At 38.9% G+C, this 25,811-nt stretch overlaps 3 protein-coding genes across 3 annotated transcripts in view; 1 reads left to right on the forward strand and 2 right to left on the reverse strand.

Moving 5' to 3' along the window:
* Positions 1 to 355: 355 nt before the first annotated feature.
* On the reverse strand, positions 356 to 7,561 carry pla2g15 (phospholipase A2, group XV). The gene is made up of 6 exons (XM_010884032.3): positions 7,282 to 7,561; positions 5,323 to 5,479; positions 3,909 to 4,027; positions 2,331 to 2,429; positions 1,951 to 2,175; positions 356 to 1,797 (listed from the first exon to the last, which is right to left on the reverse strand). The coding sequence occupies exons 1-6, from the start codon at positions 7,421 to 7,423 to the stop codon at positions 1,286 to 1,288; spliced, it is 1,254 nt and encodes a 417-aa protein (XP_010882334.2). The 5' UTR covers positions 7,424 to 7,561; the 3' UTR covers positions 356 to 1,285.
* Positions 7,562 to 7,665: 104 nt separating this feature from the next.
* ccdc135 (coiled-coil domain containing 135) overlaps positions 7,666 to 25,811 on the forward strand; it is a 28,949-nt gene continuing 10,803 nt past the window's right edge. Inside the window, exon 1 of the mRNA XM_013138969.3 lies at positions 7,666 to 8,064. The gene's annotated coding sequence lies outside the window, so the exon portion shown is untranslated. The remainder of the gene's footprint in view (positions 8,065 to 25,811) is intronic.
* On the reverse strand, positions 13,304 to 20,199 carry lcat (lecithin-cholesterol acyltransferase). The gene is made up of 6 exons (XM_010884025.4): positions 19,903 to 20,199; positions 17,157 to 17,313; positions 15,224 to 15,339; positions 15,041 to 15,136; positions 14,693 to 14,917; positions 13,304 to 13,969 (listed from the first exon to the last, which is right to left on the reverse strand). The coding sequence occupies exons 1-6, from the start codon at positions 20,054 to 20,056 to the stop codon at positions 13,359 to 13,361; spliced, it is 1,359 nt and encodes a 452-aa protein (XP_010882327.1). The 5' UTR covers positions 20,057 to 20,199; the 3' UTR covers positions 13,304 to 13,358.

Genomic DNA, 25,811 nt, shown 5'->3' on the forward strand with positions numbered 1-25,811 from the left:
CACTTCAGGGGGCTGTTTTTTCCCCAAAAGGAATCTATCCAAGTGTTGCCTATCAGATACAATGTGTAAAACATACACCTATTGACTGGAATGGGGACTCGTTTTATAAATTCTTCCTATCCTGTAAGGGTCATTCAGGTAGATAACCTAATTTACTCCTGCAAATGGATAGTAGATCCTGCTTGATCTGTTCAAGTACTGAATGACGCAGAGCAGAAAAGGTAGTCTCTTTTTGCCAAAATCGGTGAACTATACAGACACAGCTGTATTTCAGGAGGAACCTCTGATGAGGCAGAGATTGAAACAGTTCCAAGTTTCACCCTTAAAGAGCTCACACAGAAAGACCAGCATAATGCAAAGTTCAACATGACATTTACTTGATCATCACAAGGCAGCTGCACAAACACAGATCACGATAGTTGCAGCGATAACATCGTGTTCAAGCTCAACCATAGAGCAATGGCACCGTTTCAATCCAGCTGTTCAGATGCCTCCCTGTGCATTCCCAGTAAACAATCAGCTTCAGAAAAAAAATATAACACCTTAATACTGCAGACAATGCTAATTCTGAAGATCACATAGGAAACGGTTCTACTCTAAATTGAACCTGGTTAAGAGAAATTTGAACAATTGCACAATAATAGCAGACATCTTATAGACTAAATGAAAAGGTGTAAATGTGATAATTATTTTATGTTAGACATGAAGAATATTTTAAATACACCCGTATAAATATAGATATGCTGACCAAGGGCGGAAATAAAATCTAACAAGCTCAGTAACTGAAAAAATTGTCAAAAACAGATACCCCTAGTTCAATTTGTGTGTACTAAAGTTATCAATATATATCTTGTGTTCACTTGGCTGATGTGTACAGTGAAACTACTGACGTTGATGGCACAATATTCCTGGCTTCAAATTGTGGCTAAACTTTAGGTATGACATTGTAACATCACAGCATTTTTGGTTCAGCGCTATATGAAACCAACAGGTAATTTCTGAGATTTTAGAAAACTCAGTACACATACATTTTCAACAAGATCAATTAACGTGATAACATTTGGATGTTGGATGAACATTAAAGGGGAATGAACAGTAATTGTTTGCTCAGGGGGATAATTAATGATAAAATCATGGCTTGTGTAAAACATTTTAGTGCTGTCATCAAGTCCTCCTCAGGCACAGTGGCCGTCATGTGTCCACAAGCCTATCAGTCATCTTGTCTTTGTACCATCACAGTTCATGAACTAAGATAAGCTGAGGAGCAGTAACAGATTGAGGTCACTCAGGGGCCAAAGAGAACCTTCTTGATGTAGGCGACTGTGGTAAAGTTGAGCAACATATTCACATGCTCATTCCCCTCCAGCTCGAGCATATGGACTGGTTGAGTTTGGCGGCCTATCCAACGCCTGCACTGGGCGGCACTCAGCAGATTGACCGTCCCATCTCCATCTCCGAGAACCGTTGTTGGGTCTGTATCTGGAAAGCTGGTGTACAGGAAACCCTCTGCGGTGGGCACTCCGCTACCGTAGAGACAGTGGATGGCCACCCCGGGAGGCTCCAGGGCACTGACCAGGGGCTCGGTATCCTGACGCATTTCCCAGCCGTCTTCGAAATCAAGATCCTTGAAGAAGCGTTGGTAGTCCTTCACTGTGTAGTTGGTGGTGGGTGTCTGGATAAGCACCTTGTCGGTGGGCCAGGAATGTGCGTACGGGAACAGCCACGTGGTTGAGACAGCGGAGCGCTGCTGTGAGCGCATCTTCAAGGAACTGATGACTGGTATGCGGTTATTATCACCTGCAAGGACGGAGACATTTTAAACGTATGCAATGGCGCGGGTGTTGAACGCACGCCAGCTAGACGTTACAAATGGTGCAGAAACACAGTAACTTTACCATCACGTCTCCGACACTGATGTTATTCACACAGAACTTGTACACAAACTCTTACCAGTAGCTACGACTCTCAGTGTTTTGGCTACTCCAGCCCAAGGTGCCCCCAGGGACACAAAGGCCTTGATGTAGTGATCCTTCCAGGCCTGGGGCTGTTGGTTTAGGAAATACAGGGTGTACATGTTCCCCATGCTGTGGGCCATCAGGACAACTGGACACCCAGCCTTCTCTGCCATGTCCTCAATCATCTGTTGCAGACCCAGAAAGTAGGCCTTGTTCTCATCTATTAAAAGTATACAAAACTATTAAGCTTAGGATAAATAACATTGCTTACGTCTAACAAAAGCACATGCAATCCATCCAAGGACCTGTTACCAATCTCTCAGCGGATTTATCTACAGTGAATGTGTGTGTGTACACTGACAGAGGTGGACTTACTTGGTGCTTTACGCCAGTCATAGGGAGCTCCTCGAACATCGTCATCTCTCGTGTATCCCCACTCCACCAGCGCCTGCACTATGGTGAAGAAATACATGCCTGCAACACAAACAATACTAGCTCAGCCCAACAGCAACAAAAACACACTTGACACTCAAAATATTTGAGAAACTGTTGAATAGATACATTCAACTCAAGAGGTATTGGCACCCTAGAGCAATGCTGTGGGATTGCAAAAAAGACAGTGTTCAAACAAAAGGAGTAGTTGTATACCTTTAACAATAATTAATTAAACAAAACGTTTTATTGAGTTGCATGGATTTCTTTTGGCAAACATGTGTTTCAAAAGTATTGGCAAGCCTAAAGAATATAAAGAAGTGGCATCTGTTATGTTACTTGGCCTCAGTCTCCAGGAACTGTTTTGATGCCTTTCATCTGTTCCTGATATACAAATGTCACATGTAAAATTCTTTAGTCATCCATGGGCATGGGTTAAATTCAAGAGCTTTCAGTTGAAAGAAGACAGATTGTTGTTGACCTGCACAGATCAGTTAAATGACATGAAAAGAAAAGAACATAAGCACATTCATGGCCATAAACAAACAAACATTTTCAGAACACAGTTGCAAATTTGCCAAGAAGTGGATGCATGTGCATTTTGCCCCCCACAGTTGGTGTTGAAGATGGTGAGGGAGGTAAAGAACAATCCAAGGATCACAGTCTAGAGGAATCTTGGGGTATCTCAAAATCATCTGTTAGACTCCACCTCCATGTCAAACAGTTCTTTGGAAGGGGGGCACGAAAGAAGCCCTTATTGAGCCCAACCCACATATTCCAGTGCCAGACCACTGACAAGCATTATTGGAACTACCATTGAAAGTATTTGCTATGGTCAGGTTAGACTAAAATGTAACTTTTTGGCCATGCACGCCATCGGCGTGTTGGGTGACAAAAGGGGACTGCATACAAGGAAAAGCACCTGATGCCCACAATAAAATATGGTGGTGGATCAATGACGCTTTGGGCTGTTTTGCTACTAGGGGTCCAGGGGCTCTTATTAAGATTGATGCCATAATAAATTCCACTAAGTACCAAGATATTTTAGTCCAAAACCTGGTTGCCTCTTCCAGGAGATGGACACTTGACCATGGATGGAGCTTTCAAGAAGACAATGACCCCCAAACATACATCAAAATCAATGAATGGGTGCCGACATATTTTTAATCCGTTTTTCAGAAAAATATAATATTACTCATTGAAATTCAACACTACTGTTTGCTCCTTGGGGTTTCAGACTGGGTGTTTCTGTAAAATCACTTTGTGACAACTGCTGTTGTAAAAAGAGCTTTATAAATAAATGTGATTGATTGATTGATTATAGTCTTTTGTGTTTGAGAAATTATTGTGTTTGAGAAATAAAAGTACTCCGCTCCCTGTTATGTTTGAGCCTAAAATATAACTCATTGTTGGTGGCGTTAATTTTTGGCACTCCCTTTTGCTTAATTTCAAAAAGGGTGTCAATATTTCTTAAGTTGTCTGTATGCAATGTTATGTTGCTATGATGATGGGCCCACTTACCAACACCTTGCTTGCTGGGATCAAGGTATTCCAAGGGGAAGGTCTGTCCAAAGCCAGGCACCCTGACATCTACACCCGGAGGTGCTTCTGTCTGCCTTGTTGTGCGGTTGTAAATCAGCCTGGGGAACAGATACACATACCAGAATATTAGACAGGTTAACTAAAATGACATTACATTTTGTATTGTTAAGATTATTGCATAAACTGTAAACTTTGACTTCTTCACTTTTCATGACTTGTTTCTAGATTGAAGCCACAGAAAAAAGCTTTTGGTTGGAGACTTAACTGGAAACACCTGTTTAATTCAGTCAGTATTATTTCTGCATTTCTGGAGGAAGTTGGCCTAGATGGAAGGAAAGACTGAACTCTTTGTACACTATGGCTTCACTGTTTAAAAAAAAAAGACAGACTACTCGTTGAAAATGATGATTACAAACAAGGGGATTCAAAGGTCAGTGGATTCCGTTGAAGGAAGCTTGATGTACTCAATGATTTCCAAAGCCATCCAGCTTCAGTTAACTTCACATTTCAGCTCAGGCTTCTTCCATTCCATCTATTTACTTACTTTAATATTTGTTAATAATTATTTAACCAGGTAAGTATGATTGAGAACACATTTTCAGCAACAACCTGGGAGCAATCAGTGTTAATGGTCTTGCTCCACGACAGAACGACGACTTTCAGGCTAGAGGTTTCAATTTAGCAACCATTAAATCATTGGTCAGGTGGTCTAATCTCTAGGCTACTATTCCACCCTAAATCGTGCTATATAACAAACAAAAAAAATCTAACAACAATAATAATAATAATAATAATAATAATAATAATAATAATATTTCCCACCGAGCATGTGGTTTTAGCTTGCCTCCAAGCAGGTTCATTCTAGTGAATATGTTAGGGTGCTACCCAATTGAACCCAGCTAAAATGTGAGCCACTTTCATGGTAGCTGTTATCACAAGTTGAAGTTAGAGTTTATCAAAGCTACTTTGCTTATTCCTCACACCAGCTCCAAAGTATACTGTGTAAAATGGCCAGAAAATAACCTAGTCAACCTACAGAGTGTTCTCTCCCATTCCTACTCATCTACAGCTCTGTAAAACATTAAGAGACCACTGCACCTTTTTCTTTCCTTTCAAACAAGTCAAAAAGGAAGGTTTTGAGTGAGGAACAGAAGGGTTAAAATTAAGAGACCACTGCAAATTGAACACTTTTGAATGAGGAACAGAACTTTCCTTTTCAACTTTTTTGGAAAGGATAGAAAGATTTTTTCCGGATGTGTATTTACATAGTCATATTAAACTAGCATTGTCTTATTAATATCAAGTTGCCAGTAGCGTTATGTAATTGTACAATCCTAAATCACCTCACATGACACCTTGTGCTAGCTGGTGTCAGAGACTACTAATTGCCAACCTTATGTTGTCAATCCAGCAGTCGATGGCCACTGGCACCAACAGTTCCAGGTTGAGCCATAATGTAAAGTAGACATCTGTCTTTTTGTAGCAGATGTAGTGGACCACACTGGGCTTGTCCAGCTTGGCCTCCAGCTGGTTCCCCAGGTCTCCAGGAACTGTGGCACCAGACAATATGATGATGTTAATAAAGAATGACAGAAGGCAGGACACCATTAATTGACAGTGTAATACATGTTATCATGGGTTACCATAACAGCCCATTGTACTAGGAACACTTTTCCTACCAACCACCTCTATTGTTGTGGTTTTGTTTAGAATGATGTGTTCAATCACTAAAAACCTGGCCGATTTAGATTTGAGCATGTTAGTCAGTCACAAATGACCCTTTGTGACCCTGAGTCAACCACAAGTTAAAGGTTTAAGCCAGAAAGTAAACCCTAGGGCAAACTTCATTGACTGCTATCACATGCATGCAGACATACAAATACTGTGAGGGTTGTAAGTTGCCAAACACTAGATAAGGCATTGACATAGCCTTTGTTGAAATATATCTGAGCTAACAACTAATGAATATGCTGCTCATTTCCAAGATTAACTCTGAAGCTGTGAAAGTAATTAAAGGCGACTGGACTGATCATGTTATGTTCTCAATCACAGAAGATGGTTTTATTACTATAAATGTAATTAATAAAGGGAAAGTTGTGCAAAGATTCAGTGCACAAGAATTATCCAGGAGAAAATGAACATGCGAAATAGTCCAGCGACGCTACGTACCGTAGCATGTAAAATTAATGTACACAGCCATGTTATCAATTATTGTACATAACTTGCTGGTGAGAGTAAAGAGCAATTCAAATAGAACCTGGTTCTATTTGAGACCATGGACACACTGAAGGTCCCATTCTCATCGGTTGACACAAGCATTATATGTCACTTGGGTCACTTAAACACGGAGAGATCATTCAAAGATAATTACCAGAATTTTTTTTTTTACATCTCTGATCTGTGGATTAATCCTCCGAGTGGAGAAACACGTGATTTTTTATGACTTAACAAAATACAAAGATCCAGTACAAAAAAAGGAATTTGCATTTGGGTTAATGTCCCTATCAGAATGTCCGTAAATGTTTTATGTAGGCTATGTACCTAGATTAATATGGTTTATTCCGATATAATTTGCCATTCGGACTGGGTGCCGTCATCTCGGCCGGTGGGTATAGACAAAGTTAATTTGCACGCGATGGGGCACGTGGTTGCACGCGCACTGCCGGTTTAGTCAAGTCATTCCAATACGTTTTAACATTCTAATACAAGTTTCCATGTAGAGAAATGTTCAAGCACATACATAGTGAAAAATAAAGGAACATTATTTCCCTTTAATACATTTCTGTTACACATAACATCGGCTACATGTCTTGCACTTTCAGTAGGACGCAAGTCACGCAACTTTTTAAAATTTTAATTTGTGGTTTTCAAAAAAATGTGGATCGACGTCGCATCTATTCACGACACTTCTGTCAGCAACGTTCTGCAACTGAATTGTCCCTTGTTACATATGCCATTTGTAGTCATATGACCAAGCAGCTCTAATCGACCCCGAATCACCGCGATATTATATCCACTAACCGAATAAACAATCGGATACATGATAGGTACATTGTCAATTTAAATTAGCATCATTCGTTTTTAGCCTGATTACGAATGTATTACTCAACAAGTGTTCGGCTAGGCTGTGTAAATATACATCACCCCTGGCATACATATCAAAGAAATAACGTAGGCTATGTCAAGGACCATAACAAACCTGAGAAACAGGGCATGCTTGAGTTTCTGCTAACTAGCCTTTTCAGTTGACTGAAGCCGCTTGCAGGCAATGTCTGTATATTCTAGCATAATAATGGCAACAAAAAATGAGATCTAACTTTATCTTCATAAGGATAAAAAAAATTACACTTACTTAGGATTACGGGAGGTCTTTCTGATCGACATGCCTTGCCCGTAGGACATGTCTCCAATGTTCTGCCGTTGATGTATGGTGTCCAAAACAACAACAAACTCAGCTGAAAGAGCGCTGGGATTACCAACCCACAGGATATCATTTCTCACATTCACTCATAACGCTGTTTTCCCTGATGAGGAAATTATGATGTTATCTAGCGACACGATATACCCTGACACGTTAACCAACATGAAATAAAAACTGTCCAAAACAATGCTCGGCAGATGTTGAAGGCACAGTAGTAACGCTGAACGTTAAAGCCCTGTACTCAAGTCTTAAGTAGTCGACGTCAGAAATAGTCGAACAGCGATGGGAGTGGCCGACTGAATATGAAACAACAACTGAACATTTCTGGAACTTGCCTGACAGAAATATTAGGCTGAATTAACATAGGCAGAGATTCCTTCCACTGCAGTTGTTTTGATGCAAACAATTTTTTTATTTAATAAAGTTTTTGTCTATTTCAGTCTAGCTATCCCTAGCCCACAGACCTAAGTTTCTTCCCCACAAGGAGAGTGGATTTGAGTCCTTACCAAATAATGCTTACTAGAGATTAATTCCTTCTGATTGGTCAAAGTATGGCCTGAATACCTGTAGGTAGAGCAACATTAAGAAGATTCAGCATTGGCTTTGATACTCTGACTGGTTAGAGATGATCCAATCACTTATGACTGTGTTTTGCTATTGTGACACCCAATCAACATCCGTTTTGATCATGCTGCCCAACAAAAATATAACAAGGTAAATATTTAAGTGCTTCTACAATTCATTCACGCATAATACGTCTGTGATATAATGTTGTAATAATCTCAGCATGGCATGTTTCATACTGTATTTGTGTGAATTAGGTATTAGGAATTAGGTACTGGAATATATATATATATGTGTGTGTGTGTGTGTGTGTGTGTGTGTGTGTGTGTGTGTGTGTGTGTGTGTGGAATATATGTGTATGTGTGTGTGTGTGTGTGTGTGTGTAAGGGTAAACAATGTAGAAAATTGCATCTTAACTTTTAAAACACTGAGGACACTAGTTTATTTTCTAATCTTATCTAAAGCTTCACTGATGTCCCAAGAAAGGCTGATCATGTTAACAAAACACATACATAACAGCATATCTTGAAAGACATCCATCATTTGATTTTTAAAGAACATTTCTTTATTTTAGTTTTCTGAATTCCTGGTGATTTTACAAAAGTGGTTTCCAAACGTTTTTGGCCCAAACATACCAGGTAAATCTAACAAAAGTTGCAGACCCATTCGTTCATCTGGTTGTAAATGCATCAGAAAAGTGTTTTGACTTTCAGAGAAACATCAAAGAATACCATCAGGTAATAAGTACACATCACTGACAAATGCCTGTCAGATTTGTTATTTGTGCTCGGTCCTGGGCTACATAATGTTCCTAAGAATGTTATTGTTTTAGATTGGGGTCATAATGTAACTCAAACCATTTAAAAGTGAGAACTACATTTGCAGGCAGAAAACAAAGCTGCTCTGTTTATTACAATCACATTTTCCAATCAACAGAACCCCTCAACCCATTGCCCTCAATATGTTGTTTTAGTTGTTCATAACATCTCTAAATCAATTATAGACACTAGCACATAAACAGCAAAGGAAATAACAACAGTAGGATATTAAAGAAAGGACAACTACATGTACAGATCAATAGAGAAATTGAAAAGAGACCCATAATTCATAAAGGTTTTCTGGATGGAGGGGTAATAGAGGTTTCAGGACCAAGTATATCCATGCTGACTGAATAACTTTCAAAAGCTTGGAATGTCCCAAAATCTATTTTCCAAGAAAATGGAGAGGGCCTAGTCAAATATTAGTGTCAAAACATTGTGAAAACAGATATTGTGTTATCTATAAGCCTCGACAAACTATTATCAATAATTTCACAAGTGCTATGGGCCTCATTTATAAACCGGACAAACTATTGCCTACCCCAAAATGTGCGTGCAACTGTTATTAACTGTGGATCTCAAACTCAGCAAATTTTAGATCAAGCATGCAGACATCTGCTGTGGTTAAAAAGATGCCCTACAAACTGACAAGTAACTTCTGAGAGTTATCGTGAGGTTGCTGAGCTTCACATCTGCTATCAAATTAATTAATTTGCTGAATATTTGTAACAGACTACTTCATTCAATGTGCAATTTCATTTGGTTGTGTTTTCATCTTACAGTAATGTTATAGCTTACAATGCAATTATTCATTCACAGGTCAATTTTTATTGGGAGGGTTGAAACGTTTGCTAAAATGTTTATGTACACATTATTTTGTTAATATTAGTGTTTGATATTTGGCAATCTTCTTGCCTGTTGGGTCCTGTTCTTGGTCCACACCTCTGGAGTACCAGGCTTGAAGGACTCGTTTCTGTCCCGATCCAAAGTCCTCCTGGTTGTGTTGCAGGTCAATACGGTACCTGACAATTCCAGCTGCCACTCTGCTGACCCCCCTTGGGTTGTCCCTGTGCTTGCCCATCTGGTCATGCTTCTGACCTGGATTGGGTTTTATAAACTCTGGACACAGCCCACATGCATTTATTAATTATTAAAACTTGTACTCTTAAAATGTTCATCCGGCACAGACAGAAGAGAACTGGTCACCCCTCCAAGCCTGGTTCCTCTTTAGGTTTCTTCCAAAATCTCGCCCCCCTTTAGGGAGTTATTCCTAGCCACTGTGCTTCAACACTGTTCTTGCTTGCTCCTTGGTGTTTCAGGCTGGGTGTTTTGTAAAAGCACTTTGTGACAACTGCTGATGTAAAAATGGCTTTAAAAGTAAATTTGATTGATTTGTTGTACTACTGCAATATGATCCAGCTATATACAGATCATTAAACAGCATCCCTATAACAATAATATATTTAGTTTGGATAACATTTACTGTGCCCTCCACTAATATTTGTAATTATGAGCAAAACGGCCTGTGACATTTTTTATTTACTGTCTCTCTTAATCTTTCATTCAAAATGTTAACAAAAATGTAATTTCTTTCTTTTAATGTAAAACAATTCAAAGAAAAAATTAATTGTCATTAAACAAATATCTTTCTAAAATATATGCCACAATTATTGGCACCATTCATTTAATACTTTGTGCAACCTCCCTTTGCCAAGATAGCAGCTGAGTCTTCAATAATGCGTAAAGAGGTTAGGGAACACATGGCAAGGCATCTGAGATTTCCCCATACAGAATCTCTCCAGATGCCTCACGCATATGGACTATCCTATTCAGCCCATCCAAAAGGTTTACATTGGGTTCAGGTCAGGGGACAGGGATGGCAAGAGCAAAAACCTTATTCTGTGGTCAGTAAACCATTTTTGGGTGGATTTTTGAAGTGTGCTTTGGATCACTGTTCTGTTAGAAGATGCAAACACTGCCCAGTTTAAGTTTCCTGGCAGAGGCAGTCTGGTTTTGATTTAATATCTGCTGGAACTTGATGGAGTCCATGACACCAGGTATCCTAACAAGTTGTCCAGTGCCTTTGCAAAAAAAAAAAAAAACTGCACCATGACATCAAAGACCCACCACCATACTTTTTGGATGGCTATATTTCGGTCTACATTAAACCCACCTTTGTTGTTTGTTTCCAAAAAGCTCTATTTTGGTCTCATCTGACCACAGAACCTGGTCCCATTAAAAGTTAAAGAAATTTGGCAAAATAGGAAATTGAGTTTGTTGCTTGATGACAGCAAAGGCTTGTTTATGGCAAGCCTGTGATACTTGGAGATTCTTTGGCCTTTCAAACCAACCGCCTCACTGTGTTTTGGGGACAGTATAGACACCCGTCCTCTTTCAGGACGATTGTTAACATCTCTAGTTGCTTTAAACTTCTTAATTATTGCCCTTAGAGTGGAAATGGGCATTGTCAACCATTGAAATATTTTCTTAAAGCCATTTATAACTTGTGCAACTCAACAACCCTTTGTCACACATCATTACTGTATTTTCGGGTCTTTCCCAGAGTAATGGATGACTATGGGAGTTTGGCCTGTGTGTCACCTAATATTAATACCTCAGTGAAACAAGTCATTGCTTACTACATACGTGTCCCAAATCACTTAGGTGAACCTTAAAAATGTAAAATATGAATGGGTATATAGTTCAGTTAAAAAAGAATAATAAGTAGTTTTAGGGGTGTCCAAAATTGTGGCACATGTTTTAGAGAAAAATATTTACTTCACATTATTTTCATTGTACTTAAATTAAGGGTTAGATTCTTGTGAATATTTTGAATGAAAGACCAAGAAAATAACCAGCAAAATGTTTCGCTCCTTTTTGAGGGTATACAGGGTGCAGTACCTAGCTAGTTAAGCAATTCACATTTCTTGCTAGATGGCTAACTAAATGTCACCTGCTCATCTACCCTCTAAGAGCCAGGAGATTTCCCAGGAATGAGGCTTACACACAGCAATGAGGCCTAACTGTAGCTTATTTGGCTTATATACACTCACCCAAAGGATTATTAGGAACACCTGTTCAATTTCTCATGAATGCAATTATCTAATCAACCAATCACATGGCAGTTGCTTCAATGCATTTAGGGGTGTGGTCCTGGTCAAGACAATATCCTGAACTCCAAACTGAATGTCAGAATGGGAAAGAAAGGTGATTTAAGCAATTTTGAGCATGGCATGGTTGTTGGTGCCAGACGGGCCGATCTGCTCAGTTACTGGGATTTTCATGCACAACCATTTCTAGAGTTTACAAAGAATGGGCCGACTGATTCAAGCTGATAGAAGAGCAACTTTGACTGAAATAACCACTCGTTACAACCGAGGTATGCAGCAAAGCATTTGTGAAGCCACAACACGCACAACCTTGAGGCGGATGGGCTACAACAGCCGAAGACGCCACCGGGTACCACTCATCTCAAATAGGAAAAATAGGAAAAAGAGGCTACAATTTGCACGAGCTCACCAAAATTGGACAGTTGAAAACTGGAAGAATGTTGCCTGGTCTGATGAGTCTTGATTTCTGTTGAGACATTCAGATGGTAGAGTCAGAATTTGGCGTAAACAGAATGAGAACATGGATCCATCATGCCTTGTTACCACTGTGCAGGTTGGTGGTGGTGTAATGGTGTGGGGGATGTTTTCTTGGCACACTTTAGGCCCCTTAGTGCCAATTGGGCATCGTTTAAATGCCACGGCCTACCTGAGCATTGTTTCTGACCATGTCCATCCCTTTATGACCACCATGTACCCATCCTCTGATGGCTACTTCCAGCAGGATAATGCACCATGTCACAAAGCTCGAATCATTTCAAATTGGTTTCTTGAACATGACAATGAGTTCACTGTACTGAAATGGCCCCCACAGTCACCAGATCTCAACCCAATAGAGCATCTTTGGGATGTGGTGGAACGGGAGCTTTGTGCCCTGGATGTGCATCCCAAAAATCTCCATCAACTGCAAGATGCTATCCTATCAATATGGGCCAACATTTCTAAAGAATGCTTTCAGCACCTTGTTGAATCAATGCCACGTAGAATTAAAGCAGTTCTGAAGGCGAAAGGGGGTCAAACACAGTATTATTATGGTGTTCCTAATAATCCTTTAGGTGAGTGTATGTCAACGTTTCTTAATCTTTCTACTTTCAATTTACATTTATTAAAAATGTTTATAGATGCAAATCAGGTCCATCTCTACTCCACATAGCATAAAACTTCAAAGAAGAATGTGGCGTGTGTTGTGAAGCAAAGGATCACTTGATCACCCCCTGTGTAGGAATGTGGAGGAAGCTATTGTGTGAGAAGAATCACGTTTGTTTTATGAGGTAGGCCTTAACTGTCTCTAAAATGTAAGTTGCATTGGATAAGAGTTTCTGCTAAATTACTAACAAAATGTCCATTGCAGTCATTTAGCAGATGATCTTATTCAGAGTGACCTACAGATAGCACAGGCATCATCTACTCATTCTTGTGGGCATGAGCATTAATGACCAAATTACCTGTAAGCACCAACAAATATGCAATGAATTTTCTTTCTTTATGTGCTCACATGCCCCCCATCACTTCCATGGAATTATAAATGAGGCCCCTGGACCGGCTGGGTCAGATCTTGTGGAGAGTCAATGGGACGTTCATCAGTCTCATGCATAGTAGAATCATCTTCCTTATACTTTCCCTCCAGGATACTCTGTACAACGCTGAGGACCTTGCTATTGAATACCATTTCCAAATGGGGCATAGCCTTGAATTCCTTGATATGGACAGGCTGTTGTTGTTTCCCTACCCAGCGCTTACACAGACCCATGCTAACACTTTCCACTGTATCATCCCCATCAGCATACACATAGTCTATAGGGTCTGAATCTGGGAACTGGTCATCGTAAATATAAGTAACCGGTGTGGGCAATCCCACACCATAGAAGCAGTATGTCTCAACACCAGGAGGGGGCAGACCAGCTGTCAGGTTTCTGGTGTCCTCCCACATGAACCAGCCATCCTCAAAGTCAATGTCTTTGAAGAAGCGGTGGTAGTCCTGGTGGGTGTAGTTGAATGATGGTGTGGAGATGAAGACATGGTCTGCAGGCCAAGCCTCTTCAAATGGGAGCATCCAGGGGTTTGTGGTGGTCATCCGCTGCTCTTCCCGGATCTTGATGTTGGACACTAGTGGGATGCCATCATTTTCACCTACAGAGGCAATTGGTATCATTAAGCATTTCACCATGGCAATATTTAACCAAAGTGTGACTTGCTCAAACAATCCAGACAAACAAGTCCTACACCACTTTAAAAACAAAAAAGACCAGCATTGCTGCAGTGCTGATTACTCCTATGTGAAGTCTAGGTGCTCTGCATAGGCACGGGGCACCAACCAAAAAAAAAGTCACATATTTTTTGGAACTCAGTCAGCCTCACAACTTACTGTGGCAAGCAGAATATAGAAGACACAATTTCTAAATTTGGCTGTGAATCAGCAGTTTTCCATTTGTAATGTCAGTCACTCCATTCACTCAAGTTAGTTAACAGTGCTTGACCTGCCATTGTAATCAAGCAAGTAATCTAAACATTGTAGTAGACCATAATTAACACCAAATTAAAGTCTATGCAGTGCATCTGCTCAAGGAACCGGACCTCCAGGGGTCCCCAATGATTTTGTCACACTCACACAGCATGACGAACAATTGTAGAATAGAATAGAATATCGGATATTTTCCCCCCAACCAACAAAAAAAACAACCACCGATCACTTTTGGCCTGAAAAAATTACACTGACCGCTAGTATAAATATTTTTCCAATATGCATAGTGATTACTGTATTTGTGATTATGGGACAGGGATAACGTACTAAACCCAGTTTTCAGGACATGTTCTTTTTCTACTACGGATATGGTCCACTAGATTGTGATATACCTGATGCTAACACTCGAAGTGGCTTGACCGCCCCACCCCACGGTGCTCCAAGTGAAATGAAGCCTTTGATGTATCTGTCTTTCCAAGCCTGGGTCTGCTGAAGTAAGAAGTAGAGGACATAATTGCTTCCCATGCTGTGTCCCAGGATGTAAACTGGTTGTTGATATTGATAGTACATTTCCTCAAGCAGATTCTTCAGTCGTGTGAAGTATTCCTCCTGCTCGTCTGATAGGGTGAGATCAATAGGCACAGTCAGATGATGTGCGCATAAACAATGTTGTCCTTGTAATTTTGCTGTACATGAGAGTGGCTATCAGTAGGATTGTGTTTGTTCATGATGTCACTTACTTGGAGCTACTCTCCAGTCATACGGTGCTGCTCGGACAGTCTGATTGCGGACATATCCAATGTTGACCAAATGTGTAACCATAGTATGAAAATAACCTGCAAAAAGACAGATTTTTGTTGAATGAAATCTTAATGATAAAAAAAGCATCAATAGAAAAATAAATGCTGCATTGTTGTCTTCACCTGACAATTTGTTATTGTCCAAGAACTCGACCGAATATGTCTGTCCAAAACCAGGCACTCTCACAGTCACCCCTGCAGAATTGGAAGTCTTGCGAGATGTCCTATTGTACACCACTCTGTAGCAGGAAATATGTGGTTTGTACAGAATGTTTTCATATACAGTGGATATAAAAAGCCTACACACCCCTGTTAAAACGCCAGAGATGAATCAAAGATAAATCATGTCAGAACATTTTCCACTTTTAATGTGACCTATAATGTGAACAATTCAATTGAAAAACAAACTGAAATCTTTGAGGGGGGAAAATGAAAAATAAAAACCTTAAAATAACCTGGTTGCATAAGTGTGCACACCCTCTTATAACTGGGGATGTAGCTGTGTTCACAATAAACTAATCACATTCAAACTCATGTTAAATAGAAGTCATTACACATCTGCCATCATTTAAAGTGACTCTGATTATTCACAAATACAGTTCAGCTGTTCTAGTAGGATTATCCTGACATTTTCTTAGTTGTATCTCAGAGCAAAAGCCATGGTCCGCAGAGAGCTTCCAAAGCATCAGAGGGATCTCATTGTTGAAAGATATCATTCAGGAGAGGGGTACAAAATAATTTCCAAAGCATTAGATATACCATGGAACACAATGAAAACAGTCATCATCAAGTGGAGAAAATATGGCACAACAGAGCCATTAGCAAGAACTGGACATCCCTCCAAAAATGATGAAAAGACGATAAGAAAACTGTTCAGGGATGCTTCAGGGATGAGGCCAACAGCAACATTAAAGGAACTGCAGGAATATCTGGCAAGTACTGGTTGTGTGCTACATGTGACAACAATCTCCTGTATTCTTCATATGAATGGGCTATGGGGTAGGGTGGCAAGACGAAAGCCTTTCCTTACAAAGAAAAACATGCAAGCCCGGCTGAAGTTTGCAAAAACAAACATCAAGTCCCCCAAAGGTACGTGGGAAAATGTATTATGGTCTGATGAAACCAAGGTGGAACTTTTTGGCCATAATTCCAAAAACAATAATCCGCAAAATCAACACTGCACATCACCCAAAGAACACCATACCAACAGTGAAGCATGGTGGTGGCAGCATTATGCATTTGGGCTGTTTGTCCTCAGCTGGAACCAGGGCCTTAATCAAGGTGGAGGGAATTAAAAACAGATCCAAATACCAGGCAATTTTGGCACCAAACTTTCAGGCTTCTGTTAGAAAGCTGAAGATGAAGAGGAAGTTCACCTTTCAGCACGACAATGACCCAAAGCACACATCCAAATCCACAAAAGCATGGCTTCACCAGAAGAAGATTAACTTTTTGGAATGGCCCAGCCAGAGCCCAGGCCTGAATCCAATTGAACATGTGGGGTGATCTGAAGAGGGCTGTGCACAGGAGATGTCCTCGCAATCTGACAGATTTGGAGCGCTTTTGCAAAGAAGAGTGGGCAAATATTGCCACGTCAAGATGTGCCATGCTAATAAACTCCTACCCAGTGCTGTAATAAAATCAAAAGGTGCTTCAACAAAGTATTAGTTTAAGGGCGTGCACACTTATGCAACCAGGTTATTGTGAGTTTTTTGTTTGTTATTTTTCCCCTTCAAAGATTTCTGTTTGTTTTTCAATTGAATTGTTCACGTTATAGGTCACATTAAAGGTGGAAAGAGTTCGGACATGATTTATCTTTGTCTCATTCTTCTACGTCACAAGAACCTGGCATTTTAACAGGGGTGTTTAGACTTTTTATATCCACTGAAAGACAATTATCCCAAATGCTAAAATGCGCAGCAATTAAATACAATTTTGTGAAATTTATATTTTGGTTGTGATTTTCTACTATTATATAACACTACTTATCAACAATCAAGAAATGTTCCTTTAGTATATAGTTTTTGAACTGTCTGACATTCATTCATCAACTCACCTTATATTATCAATCCAACAGTCAATACCAATTGGCATGAACATATTCAGGTCAATCCAAAGCGTGAAAAAGTCATCTGTCTTTTTGTAGCACATCCAATGCACAAGGCTTGGCTTGTCAATCTTGGCCTCAAGCCGGTTTCCTAGGTTCCCAGGCACTGGTCGAAAGAAAAATGTTAGAAATTAGAAACCAGATGAGCAAGCTAGTAGTTGAATGCAAGTTTTGAACATAGATTTATGCATCATTGCTGGAAACAAAATAAAGGAATATAAAAATATTAGAAGACAAAGTATAGGATGACTGGTGGCAAGGTGGAGGACTGACCCCCAACACACATCTGGAGCCCTAAGACTTAACCCTCAGAAGTATGTTCAGCTTATGTATCCGGAGTTACAGTTGAGGACAGCACAGCCAACTAGAGATGTTACATGTGTTAAAAAACCAGTTGGTTGGTGAGGTAAACAGCTGATGAATTAGCTTTTGAGTTAAATATTAGCCAACTGATATGTTTGGAAAGTTCTCATCTGAAGCTTTAAAAGTATATTTAGGATGTTGACAATTTAGAAGAGTTGGATTGGCTAGAAATCATGTAAATTCGGGTTTAATAATAAAATGGCAGAATGTCTCACTAAACTATTCATTTCATTCAGGCAAGGATAATTTTTATTCTAGATGCTTCCTTATCAGGAAGGTCAATGGGTGAAGAGAATCTGTAATCCACATCAAACTTCCATCTAACTTTAGCAACTGTTGGCATAACAATTGTTCATTTTTTTTTATGGCCAAATCATCAGACTTTATATTTTTTTAAATAGGCTCATTAGTTCTATAGATTAATTGTTAGTCGTGGGTAAAATTATGTTATTTTGGGGTGGGGAACTATTAAAAATGTAAAGTATGTAGTTTTTAAAACAACTTGGAACTGGGAAACTGATCATTACGTAATATTAGTATTCATTAGGATCCCCCTTATCCCTGCCTAGGCAGCAGCTCCAGTGGTCTGTATAGAAGTACAATGCTGTACATATTGCCCTCAGGAAAAATTGTAAGCAGTAACAATGTTATTTCAAAAGTTTGGAGTATTAAAGCATAGATTTTCAACTTAATTTGGACGGCATTTGTGTACATATTGGGTTTAGCTGCTCCCCCAAATATGAAACTCATGTGCTACCTATGATGATAGGCATTTTCATTATGTTTGTTTATTGTCAAACTTGGACAGTTGGACCTGTTTTGTCAGCTGTGTTGTAAGCAGTTGTAACCTTGTCCCCAGGTTTCAACTGCAGTTAAAATAACTGAATGTGGATTCAAATAACTACAAAATTCTCAGCGAAGCACACTAATATGAAGAGTGAGTCTAAAATGAAAAGGGGAGAAAAAGAGCAAGTCTGTCTTTATTCAATGGAACTTATATAATGCTAAAATCAAAAAACCCACCAGACTGTAGGTCTCTTCACTGGTGATCTGCCAGGCCTGGACATTTTTTAAATAGATTTAATCCGAAATTATACCTGCTCAGTCAACACCTTTCCACTTTTGGGCCCTAAACAATTCCATAGTTTTATATGGCAGTATGTTTGAGGGCCAATGTTTTGCTGTATGAAGTGTCATCCAGTTAGTTTGATGACATTCGTTTATTATATTATATGTTTCAGTATACTTCAGAAATATTTTTTTTGTTGTAGTCAGCGGTTATATCATCGATTAAGACAAGTGTGCTAGTTTCAGTGGATTGACCAATCATATCATAATCTTTAAAGGCCATCTACCCCTGCAAAAAGTGCATGGCTGCAGGGAGCTGGTATGTTTAGGATGCTGACCAATTATTATTTTAAACATATATTAGAGGCACATTATTGATCTATAATTGGATTTGTGTAGTGGCATACAGCTGAGGGGAATTGTTTTAGCATTTTAGTTTTTGCAGGGCCCAGACTATTTTACGTTTTTTATAAACGCTTTTCATGTATTTATGTAACTTCCATGACAGAACACGCATTTTATAGGTTTAAAAACTACACAAATGACCAAAACAGTGAATATAGCCTACTTTAACAAACAAACAATGTAAAAAAAAAAACACAAAATATTGGACACAAACCATAGCTGATGGAGACACCAAGATTGAGATGGAGATAATATTGAAATGAAAATGAATTATGTTTATATTAAAATCTACAGCCAATCTTCCTGTGGCACTGACAATGATAAGACCTATTGTAGTCCTCAGTCCATCATTATTCATAGTCCTTTTTTTCTATAACTCTGATAGGCTTCACAACTTTTTCAGAACCTTGTACACAACTAAGTATGATTAAAAACAAATATATACAGGTGCCTTTAGAGCACGTTAACGGCCAATCGGGAGGCATTGCCGTTTTTGTATACATCAATACAAAATGTAAACGTTTAACACATTTTATTGACAAATACCAAGTAGTTTACTGACTTTGGGATTCAGAGAACAACACAACATATCCAAAATATACATCAAATACAGTTATAATCTTGAGCAATGTTGCTTGTTCTCCATAGAAGCTATCGTAACGTTGAGTTGCCTCGCTATTGAAGTAGGCCTAAATATGTTTCGCAAAATGTTTAGTCGACGTTACACACTGTCATAGTGCCAGGTTGTCTGATTAAAGTTTGCATTCACTGGTATTTGTACGACATATATTCTAAAGTAAAAAATCTCAGTTTCACTGTTACCATCGAATTTCCTTGATCAAGAAATAGAAACGCTCACCTATAAGAACTGGTGGAGTGCCATTGCTTGGCACTTTGTTTTGAGGATTGGCACTTCGTGGAAAGACCACATCAAATAGCCAAAATCCAGCAGATTGCTGGAGCGCTAAGAATACAATAAGAAGCAAGGTACAGCAGTGTGCGTATGCTCCCATTCTGTCCAAATCTTTTTCAAAGCTGTTGTCTCGTCTCTCACTAGGTCATTAGGGGTACAAATGGACTATTCAATGTGTGGGAGAGGTGTGGCGCTGTCAGAGAAAACGCGATGTCGGTTATCCATCGTCCACCGCACTTTTACAAACGCTGGAGTGTTTATCTAAAAGGGACACAAAATCACCATGTGCAACAAGTGCATTTATAGTGGTATATTATGTGCTTTTACCATTTAGTAAACGTAATACGGGTTACAGTAGTTTAAATGTATTTATACAATGTAAACACAAATTGCCACATTGGCCTACCCATTGCACTATTGATTGTTCCAGTCCAATTCCGTCAAGGCTGTTTGTATGGTATCGAGGCAAATGATTAACAGCCCGAAATTCAGAGATGTTTAAACTATTGACTGTAGCCTAAAGGCTAAGAAAATGAGCAAAAAAAATCTACCAGACCTTTTTTAACGCTACAATCATGTGAAAACCTTTTTTTCCTACATTTATGCACATGTATATTTCCACATTCATTGATAAGTAGAAGGTAACCCAATTAAACAAATCACACAAAAACAACAACATTGAAACCATTATGCAATTTAAACAAAGATAAATGAAATTTCTATATGCAGAAAAAGACTATCATCTACAAATTGAGAAAAGACCTGAACATTGGCATTGTACCCAGCAGGTCTTCACACCAAATTCAGGCCATGACCTGACCAAAAGATGCTCATAGTGTCTAAGAACCAAGGTAACATCAAGGAATGTACAGAAATCGTTTGCCACAATCAATGTGGAAGTGCATTAGTCAACCATCAGAAAGAGACTTTCAGAATCTTGGCATATATGGCAGGTCAGGAAAGAAGAAGCCTTTGTTATCAAAAAAGCATATCAAGACATGACTGAAGTCTACCAGAACACCTACTAAAGACCAAAATTACTGGAACAATGTGCTCTGGACAGATGAGTCAAAGGTGGAGTTATTTGGCTGCAATTTCAGACACAATGTTGGAACAAAACGAAACACAGCCTTTGAAGTGGCATCATTGTGGGGCTGCTTTGCTGTCTCAGGGCCTGGCCAACTTGTCATCATTAAGCCAAACATAAATTCCATATTGTACCATAAAATTACTGAGTATGTAAGGCCATTTGTCAAAAAGCTGACGCTGAACTGAACATTCACCTTGCAAAAGGACAATAATCCAAAACATACAAGCAAATATGCAACACAATGGCTCAATATGAAGAAATGGAGGGTTATTGAATGGTCGAGTCAAAGCCCTGGGGCTGTAGTCACAAAATATTTTATCTTACCACTAGGAGGATTCATAAACAGCACTAACATTTCCTAGCTATGAGTTTCCTCTTAAAACCTATTCACAAAGCTGCAAAGACCAACTTTTACTAAGGAATGGGGAGAAGTCTTAAACTAAGAGACAGGGTGGGGTAGACCCCGTTGCTATGGATGATGTTGTGTTCCATGAACAAGCTTACTTACTATGCCCACAGTGATTGGTTGATGGGGGAGGGGTCTGTGTCACTGAATTAATTCATCATTGCAATACTGTAGAAGAATGTGTCAGATGACTGAGATATATGTAGTGTGTCTGCGCTGCATAGCTGCATTTTCCCTGTGGTCAAGTAATGAAGAGTTGTCACAACCTTGATCTCCAGGGTTATTGGGTTGTTTCTGTTTGTTGGGGAAGTGACTGTATCAATTACTAGCTCTACTATGATCATAATACTCTCGCGATTAAGCCAATACCTTTGTAAAAGCTTGGTGTCATTAAGTGTTTTTAAAATGTTGGCCGTATTACGTATTATTATAGCAGCCTTTAGGATTGTTTGTGATTTGGTCTTAGTGACTTAGGAGACCTCTTGACTACTCCTAACTTTTCACAGATTTAGGAGCTAGTTTTAGTGCTAAAGTGCTTTGTGAAATACTCATTTTTTTAAGTGTTGCTCCTAAATCAGCAAGTTAGGAGCTACTTTTAGCCTTAAGATGTTTTGTGAATATGGCCCCAGATCTCTATAACCTATGAGTGTCATTTGTTAAATTAGGTCACCTTTATCTGTAAATAGTGTAGAAATTAAGATGACATATCTAAATGTCCAAATATGTACAATTTTAAGAAAAACCAAACAATTTCTAGGGGGCGTAGTTCATTTTTACTATGCGGTGCAATTTCTGCCCCAGGAAAACATAAATTCTTAACTTGTGCAAAATAGTGCAAATGTGAAGTCTGAAACATAAAATGTGGAACACGTGAAGGGCTTCGAATACTTTTACGATGTACTGTTGCATATTGCTGTTTAATGTATACTGAGACACATTTTATGTTTAATTACAATTGTTGGTATTGCTTTCTATTATACTTTACTCCACCCTCTTATGTTGGGGGAATTAAAATGAAATTTAACCAACTATCAAATGATAAGCATATTTCTGTGTTAACTTTTGGAGATAGAATGGTTCAATTAAATATATAGAAATCCTGAACAAATTCTATTTGTATTTATCCTTACTATGAAAAATAGTGTGCAAATAAAGTGATTTTACTCAATAATAATAGTTGAAGAACAATTTGACAATTTGATATTTTTTAAAATGTAAATGTATATGTGAATAAATACATTGTTATTTCTTTCAGACAGTTACGTGAATGTCTCTAACAGGGTGGAAATATCTCATGGTCACAATATATCTAAATGCATTAGGTTTTAAGTGCAATACGTTTTTTATTAATCAAACATGACCACTTTTTGATAGCATATAAGAAACAAGAATGTTGAGGTCCAAGTGACACTGTACAGTAGGAATGATCCATGTCATTTCTATTGCAAACAATTCCTTCTTCGAATCTTGTCAGAGAACTGTACAGAATGTGTTTTCAAGATTCATAAAACATGTGAAACAAAAAAAAAATCACACAAATCTAGGCAGCTGGTGAAATCGGAATCAAAATAGTGTTTTAATGAATATCAAGATGCCCTGGAATAATTAGATTTCTAAACATATTGTGGAAGAAAATATTTTAGCATGCTTCAGTTTTAATTATGTTTTCAAAGCAAGTAAGCAGGATTACATTTATATAGTGGCCAAGAGCGCCTGCAAACCAAAGCTGGCTGTTTTTAATCCTCATCTTGGCAAGCTGAAATCTGTCATTCTGTCCCAGAGCAAAGTAGTTAACCCAAATAACTCCCCAGTCATTTCTGAAAAATAATGTGATTCCTACTTAACAATAACATTTTGTAATTTTATTTTTAAGGTTTTGGTATTTAACCTTTCAGTTACTGGATGTGAGATCTACATCTGAGCTCCTAGCCGTTATGTCCCTCAAGTGTCCTGAGCCGCCAACCAGGGAGTGTATAGATAGTGCAAATGTGGTGAAGGCATCTACTTGTCCTGGAGGGCTTGCAATGTCATGCTTTGGTGATGGGATATTATGTGGTAATCAGATGATCCACTCGAGATGATTAAGGGGTTTTGGATATGGTGCTATCTGTTCAATGGCAGGATATGACGCTGCTGTATTGGGTTAAGGTATGCCTAAGCCTATTTTTTCCAATGGATAAGTTGAGTTTACCTAGAACCACAAGAGATGGGTGTGGAACCATGGGAGCTGGGTGTGGAACCATGGGAGCTGGGTGTAGAACCATGGGAGATGGGTGTGGAACCATGGGAGCTGAATGCCTTGGTTTGGCAGGAAGAAGATGTAAACCATCATACCCTTTATCTCTTTCTTCCAGCTTGGGGTGTTCTGGTTCTATCTGTGGTACAGACACTAAGTGGTTGTACCTCAGGTAGAACCAACTATGATTGTCTGGCTGAGTCATAGGGGTTCTGGATTCATCATCACATACATCAATCTCTTTTGGTAAAGCTGTGACAAGCTTGGGTATCTGAAACTCAGTATATATTTATTTAGGTGATGCCTGTTCTGTTGTTGAACTGTCACCTCTCTGGTCCATTAAGATACCTCCTGACATCCCTAAGCCTATCTGGCTTCAGCTGCCAGGCAATGTCATTTAACTCCAACAGATTCATTCTTTCATCCTACATAGATGATTGGAGATCAGAAACGTTTGGGAAGTGACCCACTAATTATGCCGCATTAAGGAGCTGGCAGTATACAGCATCTGGAACTGATATCTCTCCCTGATTGGGAGCCTAGGCCCTGCTCCTAGTAAAGGAGATATTCACTAGCATAATCAGTCCTGTGAGTGGGGAAAATGTCTCCCTCTCTGTGTGAAAGGGGACACATAAATGGGTCTGGTGCATTTGGATGTTCCGGATCCATATATTTTTTTTGACCGCTGGAGTCTCTAATGTAATCCCTGTCTGTGATCTGTTTTTGAAATTTGTTAGTCTAGTAGAAATTAAAGATGATATATATGGAGGTAATTTTAAAAGAAGTGCTTCATAAATAAACAAGAGAGCATGTTGCTCTTGCCTCACAGATAGAGTGGCCCAACCCACATATTGATATAGAATAGAGTGATGAGTTTTGTAACTATCACCGGTGATAAACCTGAGTAATGTATTTGCCAAAGCATGCATAATATCACCATAATCTAAAATGGACATAAAAGTAGCTTGAACAATTTGTTTTCTATTTACAGGGGACAGACAAGCCCTGTTTCTGTAAAGGAACCCTATCCTGAATGTAAACTTTTTTTGCAAAAGATCACAGTTGCTAGTAGCAATGGCAGTCTCTCTACTACTGGTAATCAGACCAGCAACTACTTCAAAGCAAAGTGCCTGTGTGTGGCCCTAAAAGCCAGTCTAATTTGAATTACGCAATTGCTTACCATACTGCCATTGCACCGTTCTAAAGAGTTTGAGCTTTTCTTATAATAGAGTTGTGTTGTTAAAAAGTTGGGGGGACAAAATGCAATTTTCAAAAAGTGGGGGGACATGTCTCACTAATGTATATGAATCCTACACCCCTGTTTGGATATGATACGTATAAACTGCTAATACTGGTCTCTGGACTCTGGATTTGTGCCACAAAAGCTAAAATACCAGCATTTGGAAACAGTGCTGGTAAACTAAACCAAGGATCCATACATGGATTCCCATCAAACCATAGCCTCTCTACAAGGTAAGGACACAGATGAGCCATTATGTTATTTGGGTGAACTATCCCTTTAACCAAAAGGTTGGTTATTTTTTTATTTATTAAGTAACTAATTAGAATAAGTACGTTTCTGTATACATGTTTTATGTACATTGGGTGGATAATGGCAGTACATATTCAGATTTCTCAACAAAACTTCAGTTTGTGGTATGTGTCCAAAGTATTGTGACATATCACAAAAAATAAGAAAAAGCCAAATCAGCACTGCTCTGGTTCGGAGACATATTACTAATCTAAATCGATAAGGGAGCACAGAGATCACGTTTCCTGGATAGAGCTACTAATGTGATTAATCAGATCAAACTAGCATGCTAATCTAATTAGAAATGATGAGTGATTTCTATGAAAGTTATCAAATAAAAATACTTCAAAGCTATGAAATGTTTATATAGATGTGCATAAATAATGGTAAAAATATAAACGTTGAACAAAAAAAAAGAATGTATTTTTTATTATAGAACTATGCTAAAATTGAAGCGACCTCAAAAGACACTAATCTGCACTGTTCACAATGAATACAAAAAAGTGATAAAACAACAAGGTTTATTGCACTATTAATCAACTGTTCATTGTTGTTGTTGACTTTCCTGCCAGATATCCGACCAGTACTTCCC

Source organism: Esox lucius, chromosome 19 (assembly GCF_011004845.1).
Source record: "Esox lucius isolate fEsoLuc1 chromosome 19, fEsoLuc1.pri, whole genome shotgun sequence".
Lineage (NCBI taxonomy): Eukaryota > Metazoa > Chordata > Actinopteri > Esociformes > Esocidae > Esox > Esox lucius.

Excerpts from the sequence above, each read along its gene's own strand:
- pla2g15 (XM_010884032.3), bottom strand. The coding sequence starts at position 7,423 with ATGATATCCTGTGGGTTGGTAATCCCAGCGCTCTTTCAGCTGAGTTTG. Across the intron at positions 2,430-3,908 it reads TCCCAGCAAGCAAGGTGTTG|GCATGTATTTCTTCACCATA; the intron begins GTAAGTGGGCCC and ends TTTGTGTTGCAG. Across the intron at positions 2,176-2,330 it reads TGACTGGCGTAAAGCACCAA|ATGAGAACAAGGCCTACTTT; the intron begins GTAAGTCCACCT and ends TACTTTTAATAG.
- lcat (XM_010884025.4), bottom strand. The coding sequence starts at position 20,056 with ATGGGAGCATACGCACACTGCTGTACCTTGCTTCTTATTGTATTCTTA. Across the intron at positions 17,314-19,902 it reads CACTCCACCAGTTCTTATAG|TGCCTGGGAACCTAGGAAAC; the intron begins GTGAGCGTTTCT and ends TCTTTCGACCAG. Across the intron at positions 14,918-15,040 it reads TGACTGGAGAGTAGCTCCAA|ACGAGCAGGAGGAATACTTC; the intron begins GTAAGTGACATC and ends TCACCCTATCAG.